The sequence below is a fragment of the Triplophysa dalaica genome, chromosome 10 (genome assembly GCF_015846415.1).
Source record: "Triplophysa dalaica isolate WHDGS20190420 chromosome 10, ASM1584641v1, whole genome shotgun sequence".
Lineage (NCBI taxonomy): Eukaryota > Metazoa > Chordata > Actinopteri > Cypriniformes > Nemacheilidae > Triplophysa > Triplophysa dalaica.
The window spans coordinates 2,082,064-2,097,747 of NC_079551.1; the positions used below are offsets into that span (position 1 = coordinate 2,082,064).

Consider the following 15,684-nt stretch of genomic DNA (forward strand, 5'->3'; position numbering starts at 1 on the left):
TGTAATGATTTAAATTATAACTACATCGTATAATTTAATGTTTAATAAATTAATTTTGGTTTAACTTTACAAACGGTGTGGTCTCCCTTATGTCATTGCTACTGTGAGCCAGGTAGTCGTGACATATGGGGGCTCGTCTGGCCATTTGGATCCCGAATTGTAAGTAGACTACGATAATCCGCAATGTTAAGTAAGCCTAGTTGCGTGTGTAGTGCTACGTCATTGGTTCACATTTTGTGAATGAAGTGTAACAGTGATCAGCTGATGGTAGTAATCAGATCCGCTGGCACGCGTTGTGTTTGTTTGCTGGGGAGTTCCGCATCGATTGTTCAGTTAATGAATTGAATGTTAGTTTTGGGTTTGGAAAAAATTGGGAGTATTTGCGCAGATTAGAGAAATTTAACCAACCATATTTAGTTTGAGTGGTGAAGTGTGTTTGTAGGTCGATTTATGTTGCAGGATGACATTTTACGGAGCCTGTTTCATCCCCAATTAGTGCGCTTCGGCGTTGTGGGTTTAGTTGCTGGTCACTGAAGTCTGAACGAGGGCACCGCCGTGGAGCACCGGCTGAATTGACTTTTGTCGGGACAGTACGATTCCATCGGTATTGGTGAGTAAATGAGCCCTGTTCTTGGATTTGGTGTGAATATAGGTCAGAATAGTAGGGGGGTAAATGTTTAGGGGGAAAATCCGTTTGTGTCCTGCAACGTAAACTGCATTACGCTTCGCCCGATTTAATTTGTGTGGTTGGAATTGTTAAGTAACCCGAAAGACGTTGAGATATAGGCTTCGTTTTGTTGATTTGGTTAGATGTATTGCTATTGGGTGTTTGTAGATAATAGCCGGGTTTGATTTTTGATTGGTGAATTGTAATTTAAGTGTAATAATGAGTACACTTGAGGCGTTTTTTGATGCACCTTCAGTGGTTTTGCTTGCGGCGTTAAATATTAAACAGTTGCATTGTGTGGCCAAGCACTATAACGTTGATGTAACATTGCGGAAGGGTGTTAAAAAGCTTGAGCTGCTTGACTTCATTTGCATGTTTGGTTGTCAAAAAAGTGTTACCTGACGAAAAATTGCCAGAGTGTAGTCAGGGAGCGTCGGGTTCAGATAGTGAGCACAGTTTAGATAGTGAAACCCCTCCGAGGATGATGGTAGACCCACCGCAAAAATTCAGTGTATTAACATTTGAACAGCAAGTCGAAATGTTAAAACTGCAACATGATTTGCAAGTGAAACAAAAAACTTTAGAATTGGAACAAGAAATAACAAGGAAAAAATTAGATGATGAATTGGTTCAAAGAAGGCTTGATAACGAATTGGACTGTAAAAGGTTAGAAGCTACACAGAAAGATACAGATCGTGAGTTGGAAATGAAAAGGCTAGAAAATTTAGAGCAGGATCGTGAGAATGAACGTATTAGGCTGCAATTAGTAGCTGAAGGCAAACTTGTCAAATCGCAATAGTCTGGCCTGGCCGGTATGATCAAATTTCTGCCTAAGTTTAATGAACATGATCCAGATGTGTTTTTTTCGTTATTTGAGAATATTGCGACTGAGCAAAATTGAGTGATGAGAATAAAAGTGTATTGTTACAAACTACGTTAATTGGCCGTGCTCAGAAGGCATTTGTGGCTTTACCGTCTTCTGAAAAGAGGGTTTATAGTTGCGTCAAGGCAGCAGTGTTAAAGTGTTTTGAGCTAGTCCCTGAGGCTTATAGACAGCGTTTTCGATCATGGAAAAAAGCAGACAAGCAAACTTACGCTGAATGGACTAGGGAATTAACCTGTTTCTTTCATCGTTGGCGTACAGCTGAAGAGGTTGATTCTTTTGATGACTTGTGTGATCTTATGATATTAGAACAACTTAAGAACACACTGCCTGATCGCATAAGTACGTACATTAGCGAACATCAAGTAAAAACAGCCGCAGATGCTGCTGTTCTTGCTGATAATTTTTCTCTCATACACAAGACTCCAGTTCGTGATTTTCGTCTGCGTGCTAATATTAATTCCAAAGAAGGCCGCTATGGTCATGTTAATACGGACACATCTGTGTTTTCAAATTCAATTGCATGTGGTAAACCATCGGATTTTGATTTTAAAACAGACTGTAATTACTGTTTTGGGAAAAATCATTGGAAAATAAATTGCCCGGTGTTATTGGAGCGTAATAAGGGGAAGGCTGATGGAGGAAAAGTTGGCCTCTGTGTCTCATATGTTCCTGCGGTGCGCTCAGGGAGTAAAGCTAAGAAAATTCCAGTAAAGGCATTGGATCGTGCACAATGTACAGTGTCTATTGATAAAGGTTTGAGCAATGTTCAACGTGATGAATTTGAAATTTCTGCATCTAGTATAACGGATTATGCACCGTTTGTCACGGACGGTTTTGTGGCATTGGTTGGAGACGCACATCGCGTTCCAGTGAAAATTCTGCGTGATACGGTTGCATCAGAAAGTTTCATTTGTCAATCTGTCTTGCCTTTTTCATCGGAGTCTGATTCAGGAAATTGTGTGTTAATACGTGGAATTGGTCTTCAGTCATTTCCCGTGCCGCTGCACAAAATTCAGTTGTTTTCTGGTTTTCTGAGCGGGGAAGTAACTATTGCAGTGTGTCCGTCTTTACCTATAGAGGGAATTGATCTGATTGTGGGTAATAATTTTGCTCATGACCGTGTTTTTCCTGATCAGGTTTCACCACCTCCTGTGGTTAAGACTGGAGCTTCTCTATTGAATGAGACAGATAAATGTCAGAAAGACTTTCCAGATGTTTTTACGGCATGTGCTGTGATGCGTGCAATGGCGAAAATGCAGGATGCAAACTCGTCTGATGCATCTAACACACGTCTACTCAGATATTTATTCCGCAGTTACCAGCACCTTTGTCTCGATCTGACATTGTCGAGGTTCAAAAGAGTGATCAGAGCTTACAGAAATATTTTGACTTGACTGCAGATGACAATTTAGATCACTGTTATTTTGTGAAGGATGGTTTGTTGCTAAGAAGGTGGTCACCTAATGCGGGAACTGATGAAACAGATCAGATGTGGCAAGTAGGGATGCCTGAAAAGTTTCGTGAAGTGGCACTAAAAACAGCGCATGGGGAAATAGCGGGTCATTTTGGGGCAAAGAAAACATACAATCAGTTGTTAAAACATTGCTACTGGCCACGGATAAAGAGGGATGTTGCACGGTTTGTTCAAACTTGTCATGTCTGTCAGGTGGCAGGTAAGCAAAATGCTGTCATAAAGCCTGCGCCTTTACAGCCCATTCCGTCTGTTGGTAAGCCTTTCGAGCATTTGGTCATTGATTGTGTGGGCCCTTTACCCCAGTCAAAAAATCAGGTTGTGTTTATTTGTTTACCATCATGTGCCAGGCGACTCGCTATCCTGCAGCGTATGCTGTGAGGACCATTACTACAAGGTCTGTAGTGAAATCATTGTCGCAGTTTTTGGAGCATTCCCACGCCACTCTTAAGTCTCTATTGCGTTCCTACTGCATAGAGATGAAACGGGAGTGGGAAGAGGGTTTACCTTGGCTACTGTTGGCGGCTAGAGCAGTTGTGCAAGAAAGCACAGGGTTTAGTCCCAATGAATTGGTATTTGGTCACAGGGTTCGTACCTCATTGTCTGTGTTGTCAAGTGATCTGGATGTACCTGAACCACCCAAGAGTTTGTCTAATTATGTGGATGGTTTCCGTCGCAGGTTACTTTTAGCATGTAAAATGGCAACCGAAAATTTGACTGATGCCCAAAGAAAAATGAAGCGAAATTATGACCGTAAAGCAGAAGCTCGTATCTTTAGCCCAGGGGAACAGGTGGTGGCATTGTTGCCTATACCTGGTTCTCCTTTTGGTGCAAAGTATTCAGGGCCTTACAGTGTGGTTCGTCAAGTATCAGAGACAAATTATGTGGTTGCTACGCCTGATCGTAGGCGGGCGACACAGTTATGTCATATCAATGTACTTAAGCCATATTATGCATCGTCACAGTCGCCTAGGTGTAAGGGAGAATCAGCTGTCGTGGTAGGCATATCTGTAGCCTCTCCAGAGTTAGAGGATGATGTGCAGGGCCCTGACGATTCCATGTTGCATGCTCGTCTCAAGAATTCAGAGACGTTGGCCAAATTAGAGGGAGTTTTAGATCATTTGGATTTGCAACAGCAAGCAGAATTGAAAGCTTTAATCTTTGAATTTCCTTGTCTGTTTTCAGATACTCCGACCTGTACAACTTTAATCGAGCATGACATAGAAGTTGGTGATGCAAAGCCGATCCGTCAGAGGTTTTACCGCACTGGTCCTGATAAGCGTAAAAGTCTGGATGATAGTGTCCAATATCTTTTGGAAAATGGTCTTGCGGTACAGTCGTACTATAGCTGGGCAGACTCGTATCCACCGGCGGCGCCAGGGGGGGACTTGGGGGGTCTCAAGACCCGCCCAAAAAACGCATTGAACCCCCCATTTGACCCCCCCACCCCCTCCCTGATTAAAAAATATTTAATATATATTAAAATATATATATCCGGGATAAAGATTTAACAATGGTCCTCTTCAAACTACGCAGATAATTTATTCGACATATAAAAAAATATAAACATAAGAATCACAGCGACGCCCCATGAACGTTGCCGCCGCTGTGCCTTGCGTCATTGCGTTCAAGGCGCTACCGCGAGCCCGCAAGTGCTGCAGCGCACTTTATATCTTGAAGCTAAAAATGGATCGCTTCGTCATACCTAAAAACAAATTGACTGCAGACGGATATAGGACTGAAAATATACCCGTTGCAGTGGAGGGCGAGCCCTGCTTGATCCTAGAATTAGAAATAGAGGACACCGAGGAATTGGAGGATGAGGAGGTTGGACCGGAGCAACTCGCATATGGAAGCAAATGTGTTGCAAAATTCAATTTGCAATGTAATATGCAAAATGGCAATGCAGTATGTAAATTGACAATGCAATTGTCTATCTAAATATACATTTCAAATAACGTTTGTTTTTAAGTGCATTAAGTGCAAAATAAAAATTAAATTATATCAATTACATTTGGGAGTTCCTACACGGGTTTTATGATGACAAATGTAATTGATATAATTGAATTTTTATTTTCATTTTGCACTTAATGTTGCGCATACTTATTTGAAATGGAATGGATTTAACAGGGGATTTAAGCCATGGCCCAGCCAAGAAACCAAGACAGCCTAAATTAAAATCATAACCATGTCGTTCTTTTGGATCACAGGGGCAGCTAGCATCAAGGGGTTTTAGTTACTCGTGGTTCAAACAGTACCAGTGGCTTGAATATTCTGTCAAAAGACGCTGCTTTTTGTTTTGCCTGTCTTCATTTTTTTCACAGTGTGCATGGATATGGTTTTATTTGTTTAGTAGCATTAATATGCAGTTATTAGCCGTGTCCACTGTATTTTTTTGGTTTTCATGAGACCCCCATTAAAATCACCAGGACCCCCCATTGCCCCCCAATCAAAATTGTCTGGAGCCGCCACTGCTCGTATCCACTGCCTAGGATAGAAGATTGTGTGGATCAAGTCGGTGCAGCTCGTTATGTGAGCAAATTTGACTTGTTAAAAGGTTATTACCAGGTTCCTCTTACTCCTAGGGCACAAGAGATCTCTGCCTTTATTACACAATCTGGACTCTACTCTTATACGAGAATGGCTTTCGGGTTGCGAAATGCCCCATCCAGTTTCCAGTGGCTCATGAATTGAGTCGTTGCGGGACTGGAGGGGTGCTCTGTGTATATTGATGATGTAGTCTGTTATTCAGACACTTGGACAATCCACCTTGCCCGCATTCGTTCATTATTTGAGCTGTTGGCAGCTGCAAACCTCACTGTGAACTTGGCAAAGTGTGAGTTTGCTCAGGCTACAGTGGTGTATCTGGGAAAGGTGGTTGGACAGGGAACGTTCGGCCAGTGAGAGCGAAGGTCCTTGCAATTGACAAATTCCCACGTCCTGTTACTAAGAAGGAATTGATGCGCTTCCTTGGTATGATAGGGTATTACAGGAACTTTTGCTGTAATTTTTCATCTGTCGTTGCCCCACTAACTAACCTGTTAAAGGGTTCAGTTAAATTCAATTTGACTGCGGATTGCTAACAGGCATTTGAAAACGCTAAGTCTCTCCTGAGTTATGCACCTGTCCTGGCTGCTCCTATGTTGGAGGAGTCCTTCCAGCTGCAAGTAGATGGCAGCCAGGTAGGGGCAGGTGCCGTCCTACTTCAAAAGGATGAGAATGAAATAGATAGACCAGTTTCTTATTTTTCTCGGAAATTTAATCGTCACCAATTTAACTATTCAACGATCGAAAAGGAGGCCCTGTCCCTTATATGGGCACTCCAACATTTTGAGGTTTATGTTGGTGGTGGGTTACACCCTGTGGTGGTCTTCTCTGACCATAATCCCCTTACTTTTCTCTCTTCTCTTCAGAATACTAACCAGCGCCTCATGCGCTGGGCTCTTTTTCTACAGCCATATAACCTGTCTATTAGACACATCAATGGGTCCGATAATGTCATGGCTGATGCCTTGTCGCGGGCTCTTGATGACTGTTAAGGGGAATCTATTCTCTTCTCCAATCTCTAGTTCTTTTCTCTTGTCTCCTGTCGTTCCATTCTTAAATTGCTATCCAGGCGCCAGGATCTGCTGGGTGGGAAGGAAAGGGGGGCGGGGGAGAATAGTTGGGTATGGGGGTAAGTTATTTTTTGTGGTTGCTGTTGTATTGAGGGGGATGAGAGTTTGGTTTAGTCCAACATTAGTCTTTCGGAGTAATGGGGAAAAAAGGGTAATGAGTTTAGTCAGTTGTTGTAATTTTTTTTTTTTTAGTATTGATTATGGGAAATGGTGTAATGAGTAGCATGTAGTTTTGCAGAGTCCCATATGGGTCTCTGTCTTGTGGGAGGAGTGATGTCACGCCCGGCTTTGCCGTGCTGGGTGTGCTCACTCCACCGTTGAAGAGAAGGTTTTTGGTCCGACTCTCTCCTCCCAGGCTGAAGGGGGAGCTGTCTGTTTCCGGTCCATCTGGTGGCAGCTAATTGGCGGAACGGTTTAAAAACCTCTCCTGCCAGTTGCTCTGGGCTCCGGTTGCTCTGGCTGCGCTTCTTTTGCTTTGCTCTGACCGTCAGGCTGGCGGTAGCACCATCCAACTCTTTTTGTCTTTTGTGCATTACACATAGTTTATACATTTTACTGATCTGCATTACATTTTTGATTTGTTTTCTTGTGCTTCTCATTTACTGACTTTTATACATTTAATGATTTAAATTATAATTACATCGTATAATTTAATGTTTAATAAATTAATTTTGGTTTAACTTTACAAACGGTGTGGTCTCCCTTATGTCATTGCTACTGTGAGCCAGGTAGTCGTGACAGTATGAACGGGAAAGTGATTTAGTACCCTTGTGTGGTCTTACCAGGCACTGTTCATTCACTGAGCAAAAGGTTCTGTATGGGGTGTAGGAGGATATTCAAGTATGACGGTGCAGAGAAAATGATTGTCTTGTAGGCAAGCGTCGGTGACTTAAACGCTAGTCAGTGAAAAGAGAAGAAGAGGGGCGTCATGTGAGCTCTTTTAGGCTCGTGGAAGATGAGCCGCGCTGCTGTGTTCTGAATCAGCTGGTTTGATTGCCTTAACAGACAGACCAGCAAGGAGAGCATTACAGTAGTCCAGCCTAGAGATCACAAGGCCCTGGACAAGTAGTTCTGTTGCATGCTCAGTAAGGTAGGGCCTGATCTTCCTGATGTTGTACAGTGAAAATCTGCATGACCGTGTTGTTTTTGCAATGTGATGCTGAAGGACAGCTGGGCATGGAAGATAACTCAGAGGTTCCTGGCTTTCTGGAAGGAGTGATACAGTGGGTTCATCTGGGTGAAAAGAGAAGTAGATCTATGTGTCATCAACATTGCAGTGGTAGGAAAACCTGTGTGCCTGTTTGATAGATCCTAAAGAGGTTGTTTAGATTGAGAAATGAGCGGTCCAAGCACCATGTGGTGAACTGTGGACATCACGCCTCTCCACGACACCCTGAAAGATCTATTGGAGAGGTTGAATTTAAACCAGAGAAGAGGGGAACCTGTGATAGAGTGAGTCTGATAGCCTGGAAGAGATGGGAGAGGATTTGTTCAAGAAGACAGGTGTTGAGATGTCTGGAGAGAAGTTTAGAGAGAACAAGGAAAATGTGAAGTCGATTTGAGGGTTATGTGATCACAGCTAAGTGGTTTAAAAAAAAATTTGAAGATGAAAAAAATATTGTTGGCATACATATACTTTTTCTTAAAATTATAAATGTGTGTGTGTATTTATATATACATACTATATGTGGGTGTACTGTGTATAATAATTATGTAAACAAAAACTTTTATTCTGCAAACGATTATTTGCAACTAATCACTGTGCATTCCTAGTCACAACAGATGAAAAACAATATGTAAACTGTAGAATCAATCATAAACCTTAACAGAAACATTTTTAATGAACATGCCATGTTTTTCTGGGTCAGAAAATGTTTTGTGTTTGTATTTTGTATATATTTTCAGTGTCAGTAAGTGTGAAGTAACAGAAGAAAGTTGTTCAGCTCTGGCTGCAGTTCTCAGTTCAGACTCCAGCAGTCTGAAGGATCTTGACATATGCAGAAATAATCTACAGGATGATGGAGTCAAGCGTCTTTCTGAAGGATTGAAGAATACTAAATGTGAACTGAATAAACTGAGGTGAGACATTTGCTAGAGCATTAAAGGGATAGTCCACCAAATAATGACTCATGCGTCTGCACCACATGCATATGTTGTGTGCCCTCATAGATGCATGTTGGACATTGATGAATAAATAAATTGTTTATATACAGTCAGGTCCATATATATTGGGACATCGACACAATTCTCAAATTTTTGGCTCTATACACCACCACAATGGATTTCAAATGAACCGAACAAGATGTGTTTTAACTGCAGACTGTCAGCTTTGATTTGAGGGTATTTACTTCCCAATCAGGTGAACGGTGTAGGAATTACAACAGTTTGCATATGTGCCCCCCACTTGTTAAGGGACCAAAAGTAATGGGGCATTTGGCTTCTCAGCTGTTCCATGGCCAGGTGTGTGTTATTCCCTCACTATCCCAATTACAATGAGCAGATAAAATGTCCAGAGTTCATTTCAAGTGTGCTATTTGCATTTGGAATCTGTTGCTGTCAACTGTCAAGATGAGATCCAATGAGCTGTCACTAACATTCTTAAAAAGAAGGAATGCACCGGTGAGCTCAGCATCACAAAAAGACCCGGAAGACCACGGAAAACAACTGTGGTGGATGACCGTAGAATTCTTTCCCTGGTGAAGTAAACATCCTTCACAACAGTTGGCAAGATCAAGAACACTCTCCAGGAGGTAGGTGTATGTGTGTCAATGTCAACAATCAAGAGTAGACTTCACCAGAGTGAATACAGAGGGTTCACCGCAAGATGTAAACCATTGGTGAGCCTCAAAAACAGGAAGGCCAGATTAGAGTTTGCCAAACGACATCTAAAAAAGCCTTCACAGTTCTAAACCACATCCTATGGACAGATGAGACCAAGATCAACTTGTACCAGAGTGATGGGAAGAGAAGAGTATGGAGAAGGAAATGAACTGCTCATAATCTTAAACATTCCACATCATCAGTGAAGCATGGTGGTGGTAGTGTCATGGCGTGGGCATGTATGGCTGCCAGTGGAACTGGTTCTGTTGTATTTATTGATGATGTGACAGGATGAATTCTGAACTGTTTCTGGCAATATTATCTGCTCATATTCAGCCAAATGCTTCAGAACTCATTGGACGGCTTCACATTGCAAATGGACAATGACCCAAAGCATACTGCAAAAGCAACCAAAGAGTTTTTGAAAGGGAAAGAGGTGGACTGTTATGCAATGGCCAAGTCAATCACCTGACATGAATCCGATTGAGCATACATTTCACTTGCTGAAGACAAAACTTAAGGGTAAATGCCCCAAGAACTAGCAGGAACCGAAGACGGTTGCAGTACATTTACATTTACATGTATGCATTTGGCAGATGCTTTTATCCAAAGCGACTTACATTGCTGTATCCTATACATTTTACATAGGTATTTGCAATCTCCTGGTATCGAACCCACAAGTTAACACAATGCTATTACCACTGAGCTACAGGAAAGCAGCTCAGTGTTAAGAGCAGTAGAGGCCTGGCAGAGCATCACCAGGGATGAAACCCAGTGTCTGGTGATGTCTATGCGTTCCAGACTTTAGACTGTAATTGACTGCAAAGGATATGCAACCAAGTATTAAAAAGTGAAAGTTTGCTTAAAAATTATTATTCTGTCCCATTACTTTTGGTCCCTTAACAAGTTGGAGGCACATATGCCAACTGTTGCAATTCCTTCACCATTCACCTGATTTGGATGTAAATACCCTCAAATTAAAGCTGACAGTTTTGTGGTGGTGCATAGAGGCAAAAATGTGAGAATTGTGTCGATGTCCCAATATTTATGGACCTGACTGTATATATATTGTGCACAAAATGATTTCTCGTTGCTAAAGCTGCAGTCAGGGACTTTTGCCTCTGTATCATTATCTCTGTTTGAAATAAAATTGCTGTTATTTTTATGGGTTGTAGCTTAAACTAACTGACATTTAAATGCTTTTCCCATGAGCACAAGCATTAACACAATGTTCTGTTCGCTAGTCTGTCTGAGTGCAGTATTGGAGAAGAAGGTTATAAATGTTTATATTCAGCTGTGAGATCAAACCCTGAATCACATCTGATAGAGCTGGATCTCAGAGGAAATGATCCTGGAGAAACAGGAGTCAAACTCATCTATCAGTTAATACAAGATCACAAGTGTGAACTCAATACTGTTACGTGAGTATAACCGTAATATACTACTGTACAGTCTGATTATTTTAAAACGTGCATTATTAAACCTGCAGGAAGACAACATGGTTTAAATTAACAACTGTATTTGTGATGAATGATTTCAAGGTTTTAGTCCATATTAAATAATTTCAATGTAAAATTCTTCTGTCTTCAGGTTCTTGAGCAGCTCTTCTGCAGTGAAAGCCTTTGAGTATCTGACAGAAACTCTTGGTATAAATCCTTTACTCCAGAGAGAAGTGAATCTGAGTCGTCGTGAACTAGACGAGTCAAGAGTGAATCAGATCTGTGATCTACTGAAGGACAAACACTGTCACATCAACACACTCATGTGAGGACTTGATCTTTATTATGAGTTTATATTTCAACTGTTCAGAATCACAGCATCAGATGTGACATTGATTTCATCTTGATAAATGTTTAGATGAAACTTTGACTTTGTGTTCTTTCTACAGTCTGAGTAAAAATAAACTAGAAGATTCAGGAATGATGAAGATCTCTGATCTGTTGAGAAACTCACAGTGCAGACTACACAAACTAGAGTATGTATTTACATTCATGTTCATTTCATTCACTTCAGAGAAATAAAATCATGTTTAAATCATTCATACATGTCTCTTTGAGTGACATTCTGTGTGGTTCAGATTTAATATTTTATTTATAATCATGATTCTGTTCTCTAGTGTGTCCGAGTGCAGTATTGGAGAAGAAGGTTATAAATGTTTATCTTCAGCTGTGAGATCAAACCCTGAATCACATCTGATAGAGCTGGATCTCAGAGGAAATGATCCTGGAGAAACAGGAGTCAAACTCATCTATCAGTTAATACAAGATCACAAGTGTAAACTCAACACTGTCAGGTGAGATTTAAATAATATAACATACAGTAAGGTCGTATTTGACCGTACTTTTCAAAGTCTTGAGACATTTGTTTGATTCTCATGAAGTCTGTCGAATATCATCTTGACTAGAGACAATGTCGACAAAACATTTGAGAGAAGAATTGAGTTATTCAGTAGATAGAAGCAAAAACTGATTTGTCATCCAGCAGCATAACAATTATCAAAATTATTCACAGCATTCACGTCTTTCAGATGTACTAAATCAGATACTTTTTTCCTCTTTGTCTGAATCTGTCTGGACTTTAATAACTGCTGTCTGATTCTGCACATTTGTTTCATATTAAACTTACAAAAATACAATTCAAAATGTAAAAATATCTTTATTATATGATTGATGTTGTCAATAAAAATTCTCCTCTCCAGGTTCTTGAGCAGTTCTTCTGCAGTGAAAGCCTTTGAGTATCTGACAGAAACTCTTGGTATAAATCCTTTACTCCAGAGAGAAGTGAATCTGAGTGATCATAAACTAGACGAGTCAAGAGTGAATCAGATCTGTGATCTACTGAAGGACAAACACTGTCACATCAACACACTCATGTGAGGACTTGATCTTTATTATGAGTTTATATTTCAACTGTTCAGAATCACAGCATCAGATGTGACATTGATATAATCTGATAAATGTTTAGATGAAACTTTAACTTTGTGTTCTTTCTACAGTCTGAGTAAAAATAAACTAGAAGATTCAGGAATGATGAAGATCTCTGATCTGTTGAAAAACTCACAGTGCAGACTACACAAACTAGAGTATGTATTTACATTCATGTTTATTTCATTCACTTCAGTGAAATAAAATAACGTTTAAATTATTCATACATGTTTATTTTTTAAATGTAATTTTGTATTTATAATCATGATTTCTGTTCTCTAGTGTGTCCGAGTGCAGTATTGGAGAAGAAGGTTATAAATGTTTATATTCAGCTGTGAGATCAAACCCTGAATCACATCTGATAGAGCTGGATCTCAGAGGAAATGATCCTGGAGAAACAGGAGTCAAACTCATCTATCAGTTAATACAAAATCACAAGTGTGAACTCAATACTGTTAAGTGAGTATAACCTTAATATACTACTGTACAGTCTGATTATTTTAAAGCTTGCATTATTAAACCTAAAGGAAGAAAAAAAGGTTTAAACTTACAAATGTATTTGTAATGAATGATTTCAAGGTTTTAATCCATATTAAATAATTTCAATGTAAAATTATTTTATCTCCAGTTTCTTGAGCAGTTCTTCTGCAGTTCAAGGCTTTAAGTATCTGACAGAAACTCTTGGTATAAATCCTTTACTCCAGAGAGAAGTGAATCTGAGTGATCATAAACTAGACGAGTCAAGAGTGAATCAGATCTGTGATCTACTGAAGGACAAACACTGTCACATCAACACACTCATGTGAGGACTTAATCTTTATTTAAAGTGTCATATGAAGATGACATTATTTCACTCAATAATCTAATGGGTTGAAAAGGTTGTAAATGACGATCTGTGTCATGTTTAGAAATAGAAAGAGATGATGAATTTACCTGCGTGATTGTTTTTTGAGGTTTTTGTTATTGTATAAATGTTCTGACTGTTATTGTATAGTTGTTTGACTGGTATTGTAGTTGTTTTGTTTTGTGTTGTGTTATTATTATTTGTGTTGTATTGAAACATGTTTGTAAAGTCAGTTGAAACAATCTCTGAATACACACATGATGAATGATGTTTGTGTTGTGTAATGTTTCAGACTGAGAGATTGTGGTCTAACAGAAGAAAGTTGTTCAGCTTTAGCTTCAGTTTTATCATCAAACATCAGTGTGAAAGAGCTCGACATGAGCAACAATCATCTACAGGATTCAGGAGTGAAGAAACTTCAGACGGGATTAGAAAATATTCACTGTCAGCTCCAGAAACTCAGGTCACTGGATCAACTGAATAAATGTGTTTTAAATCATGACAAGCATTCTCTATTGTCAACAGATTTACTGTAAACTAGAGAAGATTTCTGTCTGCAGTAATAATAATGAATTGTTGCTTTTTAACTACAAAACTGTATGTAATAGATGATACAAGAATGAAACAATAATCACATTTTTGTTCTCTAGTGTGTCCGAGTGCAGTATTGGAGAAGAAGGTTATAAATGTTTATATTCAGCTGTGAGATCAAACCCTGAATCACATCTGATAGAGCTGGATCTCAGAGGAAATGATCCTGGAGAAACAGGAGTCAAACTCATCTATCAGTTAATACAAGATCACAAGTGTAAACTCAACACTGTCAGGTGATAAATGCTTTCAAATCTTTTATACTGTAAATATAAAGTCTTAAATATCTGTTAGGAACTGCTCTGAGACTTGACAGGTGTGGATCTAAATGCAGCTTTATAACAAAAGATACCACAATACAGGCAAAGGTCAGAGCAGACAGAAGAGGTTCACAAAACAAGAGATACAGTTCAGTGTAACACACAAGTAATCCAACACAACATACACAAGTAATCCAACAGAACACGCACAGAACACGCACAGAACACAAAAACAAGACTTTGTCAGGACAGAGAGAAAGAAACAGGCTTATATAGAGAGAGGTTATTACAAACATGTAAGAATGTTCAGTGTTCTATGAGTCAGTGCAATGGTTTATGGGAAATGTGGTGTGCAATGACAGTCTGTGTGATGAGAGGAGCGGCCTCTAGTGGATTTGAGAGGGTACTCCATCTGGTTACTGTGACAATATCACACTTAGGGATGCAAATATTATAGATTTTGCTAGTATGATTATAGTCAGAAGAATAATCATGGTTATACGATTGCGACGATTATTATGCAGACAATAATTTCTACATTTTTACTGGCCCTGACCAAAATGTACTTGCCCGCATCAAAAAGTAATAAATAATAACGTCTAGTAATTAGTTTTTTTTACATATGCAATCTTAAACAAGTAATAAACTTAGAACAAATTTTCAAATTATGAGCGCTAGCACAAATAAATATATTAAAGCAAACAAAAATTAAATGACCAGTGCTTTTTAGGTTATTAGGTACAGAAACTGAATAAAGGAGTCAAATGTAAAATAACACTTCATAGTCTTCATAGTATATTGAAATATAGATTAAACCATATTAAAGTTATTAAAGTTGATCTGTCAGGAGCAGAGAGTCTGTTTTGTCTACGTTTTATTGTTGTTTGATGAGCATTAAAACAGATGTATTTATTATGCTGCTGTAACTTTAAGAGCTAGCACACACAGATCACATGCTTAAAGTTTCCCTGCTTTTTTGTTTAGAGCAACTGTGATGGATTTATTAACGTGATATAGAGCCCATTCACTAAAGAATAACATAAAATAAGTTAAATTGTTCCAGGAGTAGACTTTGACTATGTGCACACAGAATGTATGAATCATGTGAGCTGTCCTCAAGGTGACGCTTGTCCAGTGTGTTACTCTGTTAACTTACAGTAAATGACGCTTTGTTTGTTTACGTTGAGCTGAAAATGGAAACATCACATGTGAAGTGCTGAACATGAACACATGATCTTTTGTGTGTAGATTTCTGAAGAGTTGTGCTGCAGAAGAAGCTTGTGATCATCTCTGTAAAGCTCTAGATGTGAATCCATTACTGCTGAAAGAACTCAATCTGAGTCACAATAAACTGGGAGATCTGGATGGAGAGAAACTCTCGGCTCTATTGATGGACTCTCACAGCAAAGTGACTAAAATCATGTGAGTATCATATACACGAGAACTTCATACAGTACAGACTGTCAGACAGGTGATGTTTATTGAGATGATGTTGTGTTATTGTGTTTAGATTGAATGATTGTGAGCTGACAGAGAATCAGTGTTCAGCTCTAGCTGCTGTTCTCTCCTGTAAAACCCTCGTGAAGGAGATGAATCTGAGCAAC

At 39.4% G+C, this 15,684-nt stretch overlaps 1 protein-coding gene across 1 annotated transcript in view; it reads left to right on the plus strand.

Moving 5' to 3' along the window:
• LOC130429841 (NACHT, LRR and PYD domains-containing protein 3-like) overlaps positions 1-15,684 on the plus strand; it is a 48,036-nt gene that overhangs the window by 14,234 nt on the left and 18,118 nt on the right. Inside the window, exons 11-12 of the mRNA XM_056758666.1 lie at positions 8,547-8,720; positions 13,522-13,692. Coding sequence (XP_056614644.1) covers positions 8,547-8,720; positions 13,522-13,692 — 345 coding nt within the window. The remainder of the gene's footprint in view (positions 1-8,546; positions 8,721-13,521; positions 13,693-15,684) is intronic.